Raw genomic sequence first — 20604 nt, forward strand, 5'->3', positions numbered from 1 at the left:
CAGGGTCTTCAATTTAATTCCTTCATCTCAACCTTTTTAGAGGTAAGTATATATTATAGAAAATAACTGGCAAAGATCTGCACGATGCACAAATATTTGCATAAAAACATTCGAGCTATTTTGATTCGATTTTCGCTTTTTAAGTAAAACAATCTAAGAATATAATTTATTATAACGGGACGAGTCTGCCGACATGATTGAGAGCATCTCGAAAGACAAATAAAGCAAGAAAGAAAATTACTTACGGAGAATGGAAAATGAGAATGCCGTGCCGTGAACAGTTGCCTGCATTTTTGCATGCTCGCATGGTGACATTACTTTTTATAAGGCCTTATACTTTATTGTGGTTGTTTTTAGTCGAGTTATGCCTAAGTTGTTCTAAATACAAGTTAAAGTGTGTTGATTGTTTTCATTTGAAAGTCGAATATCTGTCACGGTTTCTGCAGATATCTCTCAATCATACCAAGAAATAAGAGGAAAACGTGAGCATTTATAGCCAGCGATTTCTTTTATTATAACATTTATTCTACACTAATTGATTTGGTATTTGTTTAGTTTTTGGTTATTGTTGTTTGTGGTATTTCCTAATTAGGAAAATGAAAGTTTATGGAATATTCAAATTTAAAAAATATTTATAGTTTAATGCAAGACCAAACTGTGAAAAAAGAGATCTCGTTTTAAATAAAGTATTAAATAAAGTATTAAAACAGCATACTGAAAACATTTTTTTGCTTTTTTAGTTACACAATCTTTCTTTACTACAATTCATTATTTCTTTTGGGAGGTCTTCCTAATGATGAAGACTTCTGGATTTGTCTTAACCCTAAACTACAATCGTGGGGTCAAATTTGCCACCAGGATTTAATTTCGTGCTCCACTGGTAGACAGTTTGGCAAACGATCTTGTTATTCCATGTATTCTCCCAATTAAGACTAGCGTCTAGCCGTTGGCAGGTCAGGATAATCCTGACCAATCCAATTGCACTTGATTTTGTGTGTGGCGCGTCATTCAAATTATGTACAGGTTTGAATGTAACAGTTCTCATTTCTCATATCACGAAACGTTCTCAGATTGTTCACACAAACAAGGAGTTATGTTTAATTGTTTTGAATACACAGTTTTATTATTTTACATATTATAAATATTATCTTATTGTGAGTTGGCAACAAGTGACAAGATAGCGATCCTAACCAATTACAAATAAATCTACTGCGCAGTCGCATTGATCAATTTGTGTTATTTAGCTGAATTTGAATTTGAATTTCAATTTTGTATTTCGTTGCGAGACCCCGTGAAAGAAAAAAGAAAATGGATTGCGAGTGCAAAAACTGTAAAAAAGTATTCTTAAATACCTCAAATTTACACAAACATATTAAGAAGTTTCACCCAGAATTAGTGCAGGTGGAAGTAGTAAATTACAATTTTTAATGTAGAATATGTGGTAACAATTTCAACCACAAAAAACATTTACGTTATCATGAAAAAAACTCACAAAAATGTTGTAGACACTTCAACGGAAGATAGCAAAATTAACAAAGATTCTAAGAAGTGTCCTTTGTGTAATTTTCATTCAAGTTATGTTGCAGAATTGCACACTCACTTTCAAGAAGAACACAACCTAATCCTAGAAAGTGAAAGACTTCAATTTTCCAATTTAGCCTCTTTTCAGGAGTGGAAATATTCTATTGAAAGTAGTACAAAAACCAAATACGTTAAAGTAGAGAACTTTTCCGCAAAGACTCACAAGACAATGAAGTTTCTGTGTCATCGGTCAGGCTGCTTTAATTCTGAAAGCAAAGGAAAGAGGCACTTAAAAATGAAAGGCAGTATAAAAATTGGTGGATTTTGCCCAGCAGGTTTCACGGTTGTGGTTGATTTGGCAGAAAAAGTTGAAGTCAATTTTATAAAAACACACATTGGACATCAAACTGATATTGGACAGTTATTTCTAAGTGTATCTGAACGTCAGTCTATTGCTGAAAAAATTGCCTTGAGAATTCCATTTTCAACTATTTTAGATGAAGTGCGTGACTCTGTTCGAAATTCTGAGTTAGAACGATTGCATCTTCTTACAAAAAAAGATTTGTACAACATCGAATGTGCATATAATTTAAATACATCTTCAGGGCACCACAAAGTTGATGGAATTAGTGTGGATGCATGGGTAAAAGACATGGAGGCGACTGGAAATGTTTTATTTTACAAAGCACAAGAAACCACTAATGAAAAATATCCATTCTTGAAGTCTAACGACTTTGTTTTAATTATTATGACTGACGCACAAGCTGAGATAATGTGTAAATATGGTTCGGACTGTGTATGTGTAGATGGTACACATGGAACAAATGGATATGGGTTTGAGCTGAATACTGTTTTAGTGTTGGATAATTTAAGACAAGGATTTCCATGCGCATTTCTAATATCCAACAGAAGAGATCAAGAAGTCCTTACTGTATTTTTCTCCGCCATAAAAGAAAAAGTAGGACTAATATCCTGTGAAAATTTCATGTCTGACCTAGCAGATTCATTTTATAATGCATGGATACAAGTGATGACTCTTCCTGAGCATAGGTTAGTTATCAAAGTTATTATTTAAATAATTAAGAGTAATTTCGTTCTTTTTTTAGACTGTATTGTACTTGGCACTTGGATCGAGCATGGCGAAATAATTTGTATAAAATTACCACCAAAGAAAAACAGGTTTGTACACTTTGGTGAATAAATATAATTCAAAATTATAAATGCTAGTACAACCATATAATTTATTAATAACTGTATGTATTGTAGGTGCTGGTATACAAACAACTGCGTATAATTTTACAAGAAACAGATGTACCCACATTTTCGATAATGTTAAAAGAGTTTCAGTGCCAATTGGAAAATGATCCTGATCTTCATCCCTTTTTGCATTATTTTAAAAGTTATTATGCCAATAAATCAGAATTGTGGGCATATTGTTACAGGATGCATACAGGTTTAAATACTAATATGCACATAGAGCGTATGCACAGAACACTGAAGTATTTATATTTAAATGGAAAAACCGTTAAACGTTTGGATAAAGCCATTTTAGCAATAATGAAATTCGTCAGGGACAAACTGTTTGATTCATTAATAGTCTTACATAAAGGTAAAATTTGCAATAAAATCAAAGAATTGCGCATACGTCACAAAATTAGCTTGCAATGCTAGCAATGGTTGGAGAATTGCTTCCTCTAGAAAGTATGAAGTATATACAGTAGAAGAAAATGAAATAAACTGCAAATGTGAGATATTTTGTACTGAATGTGGCTCATGTATACACCGATACAGGTGTTCCTGCATAGATTCTGCTATCAAATGGAATATGTGTAAACACATTCACCTCTTGTGCAGATACAGAGGTTTACATTTTGAAAACCAAGAAAATTTACAAGGTAAAAACAATAGTAATATAACTAACACATATTTTTATTTGCTGCAACTCACATTTAATTTATGGTTCTGGATTGACAATTGATTTTAATGTTATTGAAGGTTAAAGAAGTACGGATATTGGTTTTGTTTGTTAATATAGTTCTGTTTGTAGTTTTAGAGTCCAACAGTGGAAATCAACCCCCTACTGATATTTCTAAAAATAAAGTCGAAGAATGTATTCTTACAGAAATAAGTAAAAAAGAAGAAAATTCAACAGCTACATTCAATAATAAAAAAGAGAGTATAAAAGTGAAATTTTTGGAACTGCTGGATTCCGCTACTTCTATCCAACAGCTTGAGGTTTTTGAAAAAGCAATTGCGCCAATTGCACCAACACTATCAGCATTAACTGTATTGAATTTTTCCAGTCCTGCATCTACGAACATCAATGTCCCTCATAATAAAAAGATTCAAATGCAACGTAGGCTATTTTCTACAAAAAAGAAAATGAAAAATACCAGAACCAAAATTCAGAAACCAAGTTCTGAAGAAACTGACTTGCTATCTTTAAGTTTAGTTTCAAAACAGTAGCTATTCTACTTTTTTATTAGACATAAAAACTACTAGTTTGCTATTAATTTCAGGTTATCAGACAATGTGTGCAAATAATAATTTATAAACATGTATTTTTTCTAAGATATTAAAAATTATTATAAATTTGGTTGTTTTATTCATTCAATCGCTATAACTCTCTATAAAGATAAAAAATGCTTAGTCCCTTTAGTTTTGTTATATCTGGCAGATATACAGCCGGAAAAATGAAAGATTACCCATGAAGGATCATATCAATCACTTATTTTGTATTTGCTGTCTTTTTCTATAAATAACAAATGTTTGTTATAGAAAAAGACAGCAAATACAAAATAAGTGATTGATATGATCATTTATGGGTAATCTTTCATTCTTTCAGCAGAAGTACGGTGACAAATCATAATGTTTTTGACTTTCTCGAATTCCTGAGAGACACTTTAAGGCTGTTTTATCGGTGCATCAAAACCTAGAGACAGTGTTTTCTCTGTTATTTACTGACAAAATGTCTCGAAATTTGGACACGTTATTCAAAATTATGTTGCCTTTAAACTGATGGTTTTACTTTTTTTATTTTTTTTAAACTTCTGTTGAAAAATTGGAATATACTGTTTAACGTTCTATTATAACCAAACTTTTTACGCCCATCACTCGAAAGAGTTTTTTTTTCTGTAATCGTTGATTTTTGTTTCACCTTTCTGTGTCCAGTAATAATCGAGAAAAGCGTGTTCCAACTTTAAAGAAAATTGCCTAAAAATACTGAAATCTAATAGTGAAACGTGTTACTCATCATTGGGCTTAGTTTCATCGTTATCGCCTTCGTGACGTCAAATCTCATGAACGTACGGTCAGTTAGTTCGTGTTAAAACTAATTTGAATGGAGAATAATGTATTTGTTGTCATTAAACTACCCGTCGGCCGGCGGCACTGAGTAAAGATGGTCTCGCGTAAGCAGTGTAGAAAAGTAAGTGATACGCCCATTTCAAATCGCAGTTGGCTTGAACTGCTAAAACAGCCTTAAGTGACTCTAATAACAGTGATACTGACAGTGAAAGTAAACAGTCTGATCACGACACATATTCAGAAATTGCCGTGAGTGGCTTATCCAGCGACGAATGTGAAACAATCTAATAATGAAACAAATTTTTACTATGGACGGAAAAGATATAAGTGAGCTAAAAATGCTCCAGCACCATCAAAAACTCGCGTTCAGAACATTATTACACACCTTCCTGGTCTTCGTGGACCTGCCTTAGAAAAAAAAACTATTTAGTCCCTTTAAATCAGAGAAAAATTACCGAGCTCAGTGTGAATTATGGGGATACCTGTAGATCGTCCATCATCTAAACGAAGGTGAACTTTTTGCTTTTTTGGGTCTTTTATACCTTTCAGCTGTACTAAAGTCTAATCATGAGAATGTCGATTCGATATTTTCGACAAGTGTTTTAGTTAGGCCAATTTTTCGTGCTACAATGTCGAAAGAACGCTTCTTATTTCTTCTCACAGCAATAAGATTTGACAATTATAAAATAAGAGAGTAAAAGAAGGCCAATGGAGATCGACTTGCAGCAGTGTCCTATTTGTTTAACTGTTTCGTATCTAACAGTATAGCAAATTACACCTGCTCCGAATATGTTACAGTGGGCGAGATGCTGATTGGGTTTAGAGGTAGATGCCCTTTCAGAATGTACATGAAAGTCAAGCCAGTCAAGTACGGCATCAAGATCATGTGTTTATGCGACGCAAAAACACATTATTTGGTAAATCGTTTTGTGTATACAGGTAGAGATAGTTCAAACACTACTGACCATGGAGCTGCGCGAAGGCGGAGTCAAATTCACGTAAAGGCAGAAAGGTTCTATTGTAAGTGGAAATATTCAATGCATAGTACAATGCGTTTCACATGGAAGTGGGGACTTAATCAAATTTCGTCTACTGCGCCGTGGTCAGGAGTGCTTGCACTATCTCTAAAACAAATGATCCTAATCCCTAAAAGCTATTCATACCTACAAGATCAGTCCAATAGTAACCGAAATGTTACTGGTGATGGTACATGTCCTGCAGTGGGTAGGACATGTAGCCCGGGCCCCTGAATCGAACATGATAAAAAAGATTCTAACAGCGCAACCCGTGGGAATGAGAAGACGGGGTAAACTGCAACAAACTTAAGTTTGGGAATATGACTGATACCTCGACGATGCGCAGTGAATCGTGTTTACTTGTATTACCATGGAAACGACCAGTGTACTGCTCGCCAGTGTCGTAGTTTGAGAAGTACGTATCGCAGAGAGTGTTTGACTTATTGATTTGATCGTGTTGGATATTTTATTAGTTTTTTTAGATTAGTGCTTAGTACATTGGTAGTAGTAATTAGTGTATTATCAAGTCATTTAGTGTAGCTATAGTGTGTTTAGTTTAGTTATTAATAATAGTTACTTAACAATATGGCTCCTAAAAAGATAGGAACAAAAAAAACCATCATACTTTTGAACAGATACTCTTCAAATCGTCTCAAACAAACTGCAGTTGGCGAAAATCAAAAGACAACTGGAGTGTCCTAATGAAAAGTTATGTTATTGGTTTAAAACAAATAGAATATTTAAAGCAGATAATTCAATTTCGATCTGAGGGTAGAACCATAATTTATACCGATGAAAGATATATAGGTGCACAGCAGCCATACAGATCTAAGGTTTTCGGTTAACGATTTCTAAGTGCAAAAGGCTGATTATTGTTTATGCTGGAGGAGAGACTGGATTTGTACCTAACAATGTGTGCGTTAATAGGCGTGTGAATTTTTCAATCAGGTGCATGTTTATAATTAAAAAGTCAATTGTTATAACAATAACAGTTTATTGAAACTCTTCCTTCGTGGTAATGTTAATAAATTGTAAGTATTGAGGAATTTTGTTATTTATTAAAGTACTATTTTACTCATTATTTTTCGAGTGCAACTTCATAATGATTAAAAACTATGAAAATAAAAATTAACAAATTCATTCTTAACTTAATTGAATATACTTATGAAAAATTATTTTACATCTACCTGTTTCCGCCAGCCACTGGTACAAACAGTCCGCCCACCTGCGCTAAACACTACGTCACATTCCCAAACTTAAATTTGTTGCACTTTAGACCAAAACTGAGGTGGATGGACGGGGTAACACAAGATGCCAAGAAGATCAGAATCGGCAACTGGAAAATGCAAGCAAGGGATAGAACAGAATGGCGTAGAAAGCTTGAGAAGGTCGAGGCGGCCCTCTAAGGGCTGTAGCACCAAGATGATGATGATGAAATATTTGATAGTATTTTTGACATTTTACCTCGATGACAATCATTAAGAAATACATTATAGTTTTCAGTCTACGGAATTTACTGTATTTAAGTACTTTTATTCGAATGTATTGCATTTTCCTCCCGAAATTTTGTTGTTGTACGTCAAAATAATCTTCTTAAATAGCCTCAATAAGTTACTACGATAAAATATGCCAAATAACTTTAAAAAATAATTTAAAATGCAATGAAACGGGAATCGGGTAGATCGCACAGTTTGTTAGCGATCAATATCTCAACTAAACATAGACAGTGGCGGATCCAGCAATTTTTGTCGGGGGGGGGGGGATCATGGGTTTTGAGGCTGATTTTGATATAGGATTTAGATTTTTGCACGTTTTGCACCAATGAGAAGTTATTAAAACCCAAATACCCTACGGGTGGCACGAAGGTGGCACGAACATTAAGGGGTCTTAAACTTAAACAAAAAAGTAATAATTTAAACCCACATACTCTATGACAGTAAAAATCAAAACTAGTAAACCAAAGGCAAGTTATTAAAATATAAATACTGAAAAATCAAGGACTGTCAATTTAAATTAGGTATTTTAAAGACAGTTAAATTAAACCCACCTATCCTATGGCTACAAAATCAAGAACAAACCAAGGATAAGTAGGTGTAAACCAAAGTTAAGTAATTTAAATGCAATAACTCAATGTAAGTGTAAACACTAATGAATGTATTAAATATTCCTAATAAAATCTTCTTATCTTATCGTTGGATATCCGATATCAATTTGTAAAAACATTCACTTATTCCTTATTGCTATACGGAGTGGAAACATGGACTCTCGGAATCACAAGTATTAGGGGTATAGAAGCCTATGAAATGTGTGTTTTTCGAAGGATGCTGAAGATTTCGTGGACAGAGCAAGTGACCAACAACTAGGTGCTGAGGAGAATGAGGACTGATAGAGAACTATAAATATTGTAAACAACAGAAAACGTTATCTAGGACATATTTACAGAGAAGAAAAATATAACTTTTTACGACTCATAATGGAAGATAAAGTAGAAGGAAAAAGAGGTCCAGGAAAAAGAAATGCTCCTGACTGAAGAATGTAAGAGACTGGACAGGCATGGACACACATTCGATACTAAGAACAGCTCAAGATAGATAGCAATTTGCTGTAGTTATAGCCACCCTTCCGTAATGAAGAAGGAGAAGAATATCTTCTAAAATATTCTTCGCAAGAGTTAGCAGTTGGTTTTGACGACAGGTTTAACGACAAACTATACGAGGCATCTTTAATTCAATGTCTAGTTGTTCAGCTATTTCCTTTACTTCATAGTAAAGTTTGCTAAAAACAGATTCAGCATTTGATCTTTTATTTTGAAGAATGCATTTTAGTGTCCTCTATGGCCCCAGTAGCCTTCTTCAAATCTAAAGAAGACGATTTAGTGATACAGTTATACCTAAAACATCACTACGACAAACTACTGAAATGAGAAATTCTGGGCTCCTGATAGTTTGCATTAATGAAAATGCATCAGCTGACATTTTACTGTGCTTCCACGTAGAAATTGTTTCGAGAGCGTTGTATATTTTGATGATTGATTCACCTGGAACTGAAGATGACCTTCATGCCTTTCAACCCAACGAGTTTCACAAATACCTTGGACAGCAGCCCCCAGTTCATTTATTTGTATTCACTAACGTATCAGACAGAGCTAATGCAACAACAATATTCACTTTGGTATTTATTATAGATAAATTATAAAATGTAGCACACAGTCTCAACAGCTAAAATACATATTCAAATAACAAACAACCAATTCGTACACACAACTCAAGATAAGAAATACCTAATACAAAATAAAAATGTGCTGATTTCGTGCGAAAAGTCACGTCATGTACATGGAATGAGCAATAATGTGTGGGCGGTAATTCTATCTCATCGATAATCGAACGATTCTCTGGCATTCAAACGAAGAATTGACAAAATTTGAAAATCGCGTAACTCTGAATTCGCCGAAGTCGGGGTAGCGTTAGTTGAGGTATTACTGTATTCAGAATTATTGATTTTTTTTAAAGAGCAATGTAGAAAGACTTCCGCATAATTCTACACTTACCCCTAGAATAAAACTCTTGACTTTCTGCTTTTAGAATTGATGGGTTTCAAATTATTTGTTTTTAGGATTATTTGATTAATATTTAATTTTGTTTGGGGGGAGGGTTATGACCCCCCGTAATCCCCCCTTTGGATCCGCCACTGAACATAGAAGTGTGACCTATTAAGTGTTTTGAAAAATTTACAGTTTATTAACATTTAAAGATGACATGAAACATCATCTATACAATATTCACAAAGACTTAAACTTTCAAAAAACTGGTAGTATTGTTAGCCAACAGTATCATGTCTATTAATAAAGACAAGACAGCTATAAAAACTTTGCCTTACATGTCAACGTACGATACAAAGTGTTTTACGAGTTTTCAACTGTTCAACAGTAATGAAAAGAGAATGCGGCATGTAATTTTTAAATGATGTCACTTCATCTAAGTAACGCTGTTTATTATCGTGTGTGTTAAATTCTTCCTAGTAACAGGGTCATATGCATATTTGCAACAGTCCAATGCACTCGAAGAATGATTTTCATTAATAATGCGGAGTAATAAATAATCTTCCGCCCATGGTTAGTCAATCGTCGGAAACACACCTTATCATATCATCCCGGCGAGTCAAGGGCAAGCTTCACCAGGAAGCGCGACGCTCACGTGCGAATTACTCGGAAATTATTGATGTGATACGATTAGGATCGTGATTGAGTTTGTTCACCATTTATGAATACTCGTTTGCGGATTTGTAATCGTATTATGAAACGTGTCTACACATTACGACAATTTTCATTGATAATATTGTAATTTTTTGTGATATAAATGGAGATAGATGGAGATAGAAAATATACAAGTTAAAAATCGCTGTAAAACTCTGATTTTGTATTGCACCGAGGAGAGTTCAAAATAAAGAACGATGACGTATAAATGAGGGGTACCTATAGAAGCAAAACCAGCAATCTTGTGCATATTTAACATAAAAAAATAGGCTTAGTATCAAAAACAGCAATCTTCATCGGTCCGCGAATGGCAACACCGGCGATCTCGATTAAGATTACTATTAAAATTTTGTTAGAAGAATTAGTACGTATTTATTAAATTTATCGCTTAAGAGTTAAATAGTTTTGGGTGTATTATCTTCTATGGTATTAAATTTAAAATGCAGACTGAAACTATTCCAGTTACACCAACAAGAGCTCGAAAGAGAATTCAACAAAAACGAAAATGGAAAAGGAACTGCGGTGAGCCATTTTTTAACCCATTCGCTGCCGATCACGCGCCAGCGCGTGATATGGTTACATCAGTCAGGACAGTCAGGTGCCATTCACGCACCAACTGAGTTGAAGTGCTGAAGGGTAGGCAGTGTGCGAAGATTATAATCAACATTATTTTGTACCCGGTTTTGATTTTTTTGTTTTTGGTTTTAAGTAGTTATAAAAATGACGACATATAGAGATACAGAATTAGCAGGACCCTCACGTCCTAAAAGAGGTAAATACGATAATAAAAGACCTTTATCTGAGGCAGAATTATTAGCAATATTGGAAGAAGAGTTTTCTGATAATGCTGTAGCGGATTCTGATTTCGACTGTAACAGTAATGACGAGTTTTTACGTAATAATTCAGAGCATTCAGACTCAGAAAACAATATAGCTGAACAAATAACTCAGTTTATCAATCAGAAAACGTAGAAGAATTGGAATGGAAGAATGATTCAGAATCTTAGAATTTTTGTTCCTTTTACTAAGGCTGAGAGTTTACTTGAAATTGTTCCAGGAAATGAACCCGTTGATTATTTTAGGTAAATTTTTTATTACTAATTTAGTGCCTATATTTAGCTTTATAATTTCAGACATTTATTGACTGACCAGTTTCTTGATGAAATTGTTACACAAACAAATAACTATGCTGTTGAATTTTTAGTGAGACCAAATTGCACATGGGGAATATTCGTCTAAACCGGATTCAAGATTATTGGAAAACTGACTATCTATTTAGCTTTAGTGTATTTGCAGACAGTACGAGTAGAAATCGTTTTCTTTTACGGAACATCCTCGGGATGGTGAAGTGACTCCAGTTGACAGGTTGTATAAAGTAAGGAATGTTATTAATTATTTTAACTCCCGAATGTCTCAAATATATTACCCAGGACGTGAACTTTCACTCGATGAATCCATGGTGCTGTGGCGTGGTCGTCTAAGTTTTCGCCAATATATAAAAAACAAACGCCACAAATATGGAATAAAATTATATATGTTAACGATATCTGGAGGAGTAGTATTAAAATTTATGGTTTGCACAGGCATGTTAGATGATTGTGGAGGAATAGGACACTTATTTAAAAAACAGACCTTCGAACCTTAAACTTTTATTGTAAATCGCAGTCAAAAAATTTGTGTAAAGTTTATAATTTAGATTTTTTTTTAATCTCCTAGGCTCTTCTAATCGACGAATTTTAATTTTTCAAAATTATTAAAGCTTGAATGCTCTTCTATATGTAAACAAAATTACTTGTATCTAGAAGTTTTAGGTTTTGACCAACCACTGAATCGATGTTAATGAAATTTTGTGTATTAATTAAACATTTTATTTGTTTTTTTTGTGTTTTAGTATTTTTTCATAAAATTTATTAAAAAAAAAATATTTTTTAATAAAAAGTTAAGCCCATATTTTAGAACTCACGCACAGTGAAATTATAATTTTTAGTGACATTTTGTAGCAATTTATGCAAAAAACTACGTTTATATACTTCGCACCCAAAAATGAGACGGTTGTTAATCAAAACATTTCTGTTTAGATGCAAAGTTTAAAAGAGTTAAAATGCAAAATAAGTTTCTTCTAAATCAACCTAACCTCAAATCATCACGATATGACGTCAATCTCAAGTGGTACAATGTGGTATATGTTTTGAGAGAAATTAATAAAGTATTTCGAAATTAATTTCTTAATGAGGTATTAAAAGTCCTTAAGGCAACTTTTAAAAATTTATTTTTACTAGAATTTTTTATTAAACTAAATGGGATTCCGTGACTGAAACACCTTATCTTTAAGTAGAACAATTTGTTCAATAGTACACGAATTACATACACTAAAAATGACTAAGATCTTTTTTAATGAACGAGTCTTAAGATATTTCACATTAACTAAATATTTTAGTCCTAAAATTTCTTATTAGGAAAGGCTTTTTTAATAATAATAACTTGTTTTACATATATTTTTAATCAACTGTTTCACACATAATTAAAGCTACATCAGTATTAAAGAATTCCACAATTGTTGAAAATTATAGATGACAAAAATAATGAAAAAATTGGCACAACAAAGAAAACTAACTTCTGATATTTGGTTATGGATAATTTTTGAAACGTCTGATAAAATTTTTTTTAATAAGGTTTAAAATGTTTAAAAATAGTTCTTGTTTATTACAATTGTAATATTGTCTTTATATACATGTACAAAGGTACAGTACGAACAAAGAGGAACAAGAACAAAGTCTATCTGGTGGGACAAAAAACTGTAAAATGAATTTGAATAAGACAGAAAAATACACCAAGAGAATAAAAGGAAGAAAGAAAATACAAATTAACAGACGAAAAATATTAATGTATACAGACATAGAAAAAAGGAAAGATCTCCAAATATCCCTGAAGAGTAGGAGTTTGGAAAAAGAACATTTTGTTCAAGATGCATAAATCGTTAGACGGAAAACACTTCCAAATAAATTTTTAAACGTTGACGCCTTCCCTGTTTGAATGAATGACAAGTAAAAAAGTTAATAAATCACAGGAAAGGGCACTACGAATATTCCAAACGCGACTATAATGTAAGAATCACAATCAAGAACCGTATCGAAAATAAAAATGGGTTGGTCCCTGCTACGCGTCGGTAACTTGGCTGGAGAACGAAGAGGATATCGGCATTTACAAATTTCCGGCCTCGAAGAAAAAATTGTCGGTTAAGTGTCGCATTCCAACTAAAGGTGAAGCGGTTCCGAAGGATTCGTTTAAAAAGAACGATAATGAAGTGGGGATCGAAAGAACTGATTCTTAACAGTCTCGAATTGTCGATTCATAAAGAATTTTATGTTAATACATTATGAAATTTTACAAATCATCTATACTCGTTCTCACTTTTTGGTTCAGTATGGGCCCTTATGGACTAAATACCTCTTTTATTATTCTGTGCAATTTTCAATGATTCTAACCTTCTTTACCGTTGCGTTGTTGCTAGTTCCATTTTCTGTCAAACATCTGAATGTTGTGTCAACATTTGTGTTATGTGGTTATGATGTCAATTATCCAGTTAACCTAACTAAACTGTTACCTTTTCAGATTCTTATTTTCATTATTATTACATTTGATTATTATTTTTCACAAATCGTTTTTTTCAGAATTTGTTTCAAGATTTTTTGCTCCATGCAAATGAGATGGAAATACAGATGCAAAAACAATACATAAAATAAAAGTATTTATAGTATTTTTCATATAAAATACGTGCACGTCACAATTTATATAAAGTGACGTCACTTATATTTAAAATTTCCAGAACGCCAACCTAAGAGTTAAAATTGTCCTAACACAGCTAATAATAGGAAACCCATACGGAACTGCTCTATCTTTCATAGGCGTCAACATGGTATAATAATCAGAAAAATGTAATCATCATTATATTGGGAATTTAAGAATTATATTGATTAAATAACCAAAAACATTTATTATTATTAATAATATTAATTTTATGAAATAACTCTTTAAGTCTAATATTCCACACAATAATAATTATAATTAAATATATTAAACAATTGTACGCAACTGATACTGGAATAATTCAAATTGTTTGACAATTCAGCGTGTGGCAAAATTGTTTAAAGTGTTGCCGCTTTTTTAGAGTAAGAATTTTGTTTATGTTTCGATTTCTTACACAATTTGATCATAATATATTATATATTAATAAATTGTATTTATAAATACATATTAAATTTAGATTAATAGCTTTAAAAACTAATTATTGTTGTGTATTGTGATTGTGCTATGCCAAAACAACTAAATAGTCTGTAGAAAGCTGATTAGCTTTCATATAAGATAGATTATTTTGAACAAGAAATAATGGCGGGACGTTTTTACTATTAATGCTCTAAATAGAGGTAAGTTTAAAATTTAGAATATAATAATTATGTATTAAAATATTTTCTTATGTATTTTATTGTGTTGCAGTAATCTTAAAACTAAGTGTATTTACTGTTATATAATAGTTTGACAAATAGATGACATTTTAAAAATTCCTCACTTACTAACTATTCTGATGTTTTGGCAACGCTGTTGGGTTCTGACGTCGTAAATCTTGAATGACGTGCACGCATTTTTATAAATACCATAGACAATATTTTTTTACTTAAACAGAGAGTAAATAGTTGTCTAAATCATATTTGACAGTTCTTACTGTTTTTGTATTTAACTATTTAGGCATAGCTGCTTTTGGAACTATTTTCTTGTGCAATGTTTTTAATTGATATATTTTAGCATGATTGATATACATAGCTATGGTGATACAGAAGCGGGAGTTCAAGAAGTAATCGAATCATTAAAATTAACGATCTTTCCCACTTCGAATTTAGATAGTGCGAAACTGTAGACATCAACTCGCAAACAAATTATTCTTTAAAGGTTGCCGATAACGGTCACAATCGTAATGAGAATTTAACAAGTAGAGGGCGTATTAAGAAGTCGTTAGTCTTGTTCCACTGTCGCAAATACCAAATTTTTATCATTAAGAAGAAATAATATCCTTTGTTTTATACGTAAATAGTAAAAGTTGCTTACTTATTACTAGAATTGTTATCAGACCTTAATGGAACAAAAATAAACACAGGTAAAATCGAAACAAAAGAAAAAAAAATAAGAAACAATGAAAACCGCAAAAGGGACAGAGTTAAAAACTATTTATCTGCTCTCGGCACAAAAAGTTAATTTTCTTTTTGGTAAAAATAGACTTTAACTGTTAAGGCCTTAAGCTATTTCATATCACTAGATCGTCAGTGGTTCAACACGATCTTCTTGCAATGGTTAAAATATTGTTACGTTTTTCTGTGGGTTCAGGGATTAAGTGAAGTACATGTAGTTTGACTAAATCTATTTAATGCACTCATCTAGTTCATATCAAAACTCCAAACCGAGCGGACGATTAAATATTTGCCCATGGAGGTACAGCAAGAAAATGTTGAACATAAAACATATAGTGAACTATTCAAACTGCCCTAATAGGCTTAACAAGCAGCAAGCATTAGACTTGTGGCTTAACAAGCAGGAAGCATAGGACGTAGCAAGTAAAGTAAAGTTAAGACGAAAAGCAAGTAAGTTTGTCTTTTGAGTCCCCTATCGCATCGCATCGTATCCTCGCCTAGAGCATAGCAGTGACAGTGAACGCTCGCATTTAAAATAATACATTTATTTTACCCGGCGGTCGACAATATGGTACGATCCTATGGTCGGAGCGAGGGTTGGCGCCTCGTTGTGGGCGCCCACTTAGAGGCAGAAATACATTACAGATTTGTTCGTCATTTTAAATTAGAGTTTAGTGCCTAACGTAATCCCAACATCTTGAACCGAATTTGCGAAGATAAGAATGTGGAAGATTTTTCGGAACACTTCTCAAGTCGAAACTCACAAGTTTCGGGTAATAGTATCCTTCTAGTGAGGAAGCTTTACTTTCTTCACACAAAAAAGGATAAAATTAATAACATATACATTAGGAGAAGATCTAGAAATAGCACCAAGTGATACCAAAATGAGAGAGTACAGCTAAAGATGGTTAGGGTTTGTCCAACTTCTAGAACTAGACACATAATATGAAACAATTGATGAGTTACAAGTTTCTGGAAGCAATAGTAGATGAAGACAAAAAGAGACATGTAAAGACGATTTTTTTAGCAAGGAAATGTTTATGGACGTTTTTACGAAATACTATTGATTACTATCTTCTTCTTCTTCTTCTTTTTATATTGACATGACTCTGTCTGTTTTTCAATGTGCCTCCAGTAAGTTGTCGTTCCATCGTTCTCGTGGTCTTCCTACTGATTGTCTTCCTATTGAGGAACCGTCTCTTGCCGTCTTTACTACTCTATTTGTTGTCATTCGGCTTATATGATCGTTCTATTCTACTCTTCTATTTCTTACCCAGTTCTCGATGTTCTCCACCTTGCCTCAACTCTACGTCGTATATCTGTACTTCTAGCTCTGTTCCATAGTGTCTTACCATCAATTTTTCTAAGTGTTTTCATCTCTACTGTTTCTAACATTTTTTTGTTCCCTCTGGACATGATTGCTATCTATATGTTGTATTTGAGATTTTGATGGAAAGTAGATACTTCAAGTTGCGTATGTTATCTTGTCATATATTATTATGTGATACAGTAATTGAGAGGTGTACAACTTAAGTAGTGTACATGTTTAATATCTACCTTTCTATTTACTGGTTTCGTTTTTTTTTCTTGTAAATTTTAATGTTTCCCGATTTTCGTTTTAGATGGAGATTCAGTTAGGCCATCATCTCTATTGTCAAAGTTTTCTTACGCTTCTCTTTCTAAATGTTCTCGTTTTGTAGTATAGGATAGCTGTGATTTGTTTATAAGAGATGTTCACATATGAATAACGCTGATGACATTTGCTCTGTCTTTAGACTGACTTTGTGTTCGTCTAGTCTGGCGCACATTAATCGTTTGGTTTGTCCTATATATGTTTAATTGTGTTTTAAAGGATATACTGTAATTGCTTGTGTAGGGAAATGTACGTTTACATATATTAACTTTGTTCACCAATATAGTAGAAAAATGCAAAATGATTATTATATCCTAGACCTAGATTTCGTGTACATCAATTTTAACAACAATAATGAGGTACCGAATAATGTTAAAAAATGTAACTCATTAAAAAGATTTTTAAAAATTACGACTGTCTCTCGTTTATTGTAGCAAATAGGAGTTTTATATGTACCTAATAATAATGTAAGTTTTAAGTCCATATATAATACAAGCTTGTTTATAATAATGAATAACTTCACCTACGAATAGTCGACTGGACCCTACAAGGAATCCGCAATATTGTAAATAATGACTGTATGTGCATACAACCTTATGTGGCCCACGATCCATAATTTTATGGGTAATCGACATCGCATAAATCGATATTACCGTAGATAATTGAGTTGATATATGGACATCGTTAAGACGTTTTATGGCAATCCATTTTAAAAATTTATGGCTAGTTCTGATTTACTACAATTTAACAGATACATCTCTTAGATAAAGACCTAGATCGATTTTTAATAACCCTGAGGTGAGATTTGTTGTAACTATTAGTTTATTAATCAACTTTAGGTGCTATAAATTAAAATTTATAGCCTTATTTAGACAGGAACCTGGTTTATTAATTATTTAGAACACAAGCATTGGGCAAAATGTTCTAGAAAAATCAAAATCAAGTAATTATCAGAGGTAATCATTTATTTTATCAGATAAACCGTTAGTTTTTAACAAACATTTAGTAGCTTAGAAGTTTGTATAAAAGTTTTTAATGTGAGTTGAGTGCTGAATTGGGAATTATCAGCAATTGGCAAGAAAATTCGCTTTTGATCAAATGACATATTTTTAGATGTTCTACATAAAATTTGTAACTGAATTGTGCAAATTACCATACAATCTATTCTACTTCTTCCTAAATCAGACAAGTCACTACTTGTCTCAGACACTTAGATGTGATATCTTTGTAGTAAACTCAATACTTGTTTTCTCTCTACCCGCCTCAAGGTACTAGGCTTTTCCTTTCTATATTACAGATTATCGTTTCTGCACTCTACGTGTAATAATAAATAATGTTGGTGGTATGATGAGGTGCATTTTAGCGTGAATCATAACTTAACCAAATAAACAATGATCGTCATATCTAGGTACATTCTTATTTACAGGTAGATATACAAAACAATGCTGTTTTGTATATCTACCTGTAAATACCTTACGATGAGGTAATTCATCTATACTATAATTCCACTATTTGGAAGAGTGATTTCATCGTTTGAAGGCAGAGAAGTGGGGAAAGACGTATGAAAATCCAGTGGCGTACACTAACTTTTATTTCAACGTTAATTATATTATATTTTTTAAATATTATTTGTTCGAAATAGGCCACAATATAAATTTATGATGCCCCTTGACTATTCGTTCTGTTGTCGATCTTTTCCTTTCAATTGGAACTACTGACATATAATGACACAATTTGATATCCTGTTTCGACTTCACATTATTTTCAAAAATTTTATTTCGAATGACTCGAATGTCATTTTCAACAATGCTATTGCAGTGGTAAGTAGGGTCATTATATTTGCATACTCTTGTAACGTTTTCCAAATGAGGATTGCTATCATGATATCTAAAACAAATAATGGGTTAGGTAACAAACATCTTAATTTATTTTTTACCTGTTACCTTTGCTTTTGCAATTTCTGCCTCTTGGTCTCACTTTTCTTTTTTTTTCGTATTTCCCATACTAATTTCCAACACACTTGCTTCCATTGTTAAAACTTAATACAATTATGTTAAACAACTGCTTGTAATTGTAAATGTGAAGTAAATGTAATTCATAAACAACATAACATAAACAACATAACCTCTTAATCCTTTCCCCCTTAATTCCGACAACGTGATTAAGGTAACACAGTCCTCTCGTTTTTAATTTACAAACTACTACCATAGAAAAAAAAATATACTATATAAAGTAGTATATTTATTTGTGCTTCTTTATAGAAGACTTGACCAGAAGTTGTCGTACAGTGTAGCCAATTCTTGTTCACAAGTAGTAATTATGGTCATACAAAACCTGTATTTTTCCACGCAGCGAGTATTACCGCCATAAAAACACCAAAAAACATGATTTTTTCAATAGTAAAAATTAAGCACAAAATTGTAGTGAAATAAATTTTATTTATATGTTTCGTTTCGTTACATATTTAAATTTATCAAATAAAAATCGATATTTTAAAACATTATTTTTCAATCGTTTGGCAACTTTGGAATTAGCGAGGAAACTCCGATTTACAATTCCAACCCAGACATAGCCGTAAAACTGGGTTTTATTATTTTATGGCCGAAGAAGTGCCGATCAAAAAATCAACGATGGTTCATTTACATTGGCGTTTCTGAGAGTAGTGCGTGTGTTTGTGTCTAAGAGTAGTGCATTTTGTGAGTATATTTTATGTGATAAGTTTGTAAACTTATTGTTGTCAATACTGTATTGTAGTATTGATAAAACGTGTTATTGATAATAAGAGTGTTATAGTTTGTCGTTTTATAGTTAATTTTTAGTTATATTCTGTGATTATTTGGTTTGAGTTTTATTGGAGTTTTGGTTTATAGTAAATTTTTAGTTATGTTTTGTAATTATTTGATTTGAGTTTTATTGGAGTTTTGGTTTATAGTGAATTTTTAGTTATATTCTGTGATTATTGAAATACAATGGACGAAAAACCGAGTTGTTCCAAGAGAAGACAGCAAAATTCTGATGTTGTATCCAAAAATGAAAAGCCGCAAAAGAGACGGAAAATGTTAACGTCCGAAGAGAAGGTAATGATACGAAACGTTTATGAAGGAATTGTCGGCAGAAAAATGGCATTAAATGTTAGCCAAGCGGTCGACATTTGTAGCAGTTTAACAAAAGTATCCGTTAGCTGTATCTATCCTGTACTTAAAAATACATCGGAAAAGAAAAAGCAAGAAAAAGGTAAAACTAGAGGTAGGAAAAGGATTCTTTTGGATGACGAGACAGAGAATATTATACGTCGAAAAATTCATTCATTTTATTTTCGGAGTGAAATTCCAACACTAAAAAAAATTTCTCAAGAGCTCAAAAACGATGACTCCTTACCCAAGATATCTCGTAGAGTCTTAATCAGGACCATGCGCGATATGAACTTTCGATATGTAAAACGCAACAGAAAAAGTATGCTATTAGAAAAAATGAAATTATTCTGTGGAGAAGAAAATATTTAGAAGAAATACGCAAAATTCGCAGCACTGGACGCAAAATATATTATTTGGATGAAACCTGGATTAACGAAGGTCATACAGTTGGAAAAGTTTGGCAAGATTTAAATGTCAAAAGTAAACACTTTGTATAGAAGGCTGGTCTACAGGATTAAAAGCTCCATCAGGAAAGGGACGGCGTTTAATCATCACCCATATA

General features: G+C 32.6%; 2 protein-coding genes across 2 annotated transcripts in view; one reads left to right on the forward strand and one right to left on the reverse strand.

The window, feature by feature from the left end:
- Positions 1 to 20604, reverse strand: part of LOC140443161 (uncharacterized) — a 246682-nt gene that overhangs the window by 12361 nt on the left and 213717 nt on the right. The gene's annotated exons all lie outside the window — the stretch shown is intronic.
- LOC140443010 (uncharacterized) lies at positions 1666 to 3987 on the forward strand. Its single transcript, XM_072534034.1, has 5 exons — positions 1666 to 2571; positions 2628 to 2700; positions 2788 to 3130; positions 3231 to 3416; positions 3569 to 3987. The coding sequence occupies exons 1-5, from the start codon at positions 1751 to 1753 to the stop codon at positions 3985 to 3987; spliced, it is 1842 nt and encodes a 613-aa protein (XP_072390135.1). The 5' UTR covers positions 1666 to 1750.

Source organism: Diabrotica undecimpunctata, chromosome 6, assembly GCF_040954645.1.
Source record: "Diabrotica undecimpunctata isolate CICGRU chromosome 6, icDiaUnde3, whole genome shotgun sequence".
NCBI lineage: Eukaryota > Metazoa > Arthropoda > Insecta > Coleoptera > Chrysomelidae > Diabrotica > Diabrotica undecimpunctata.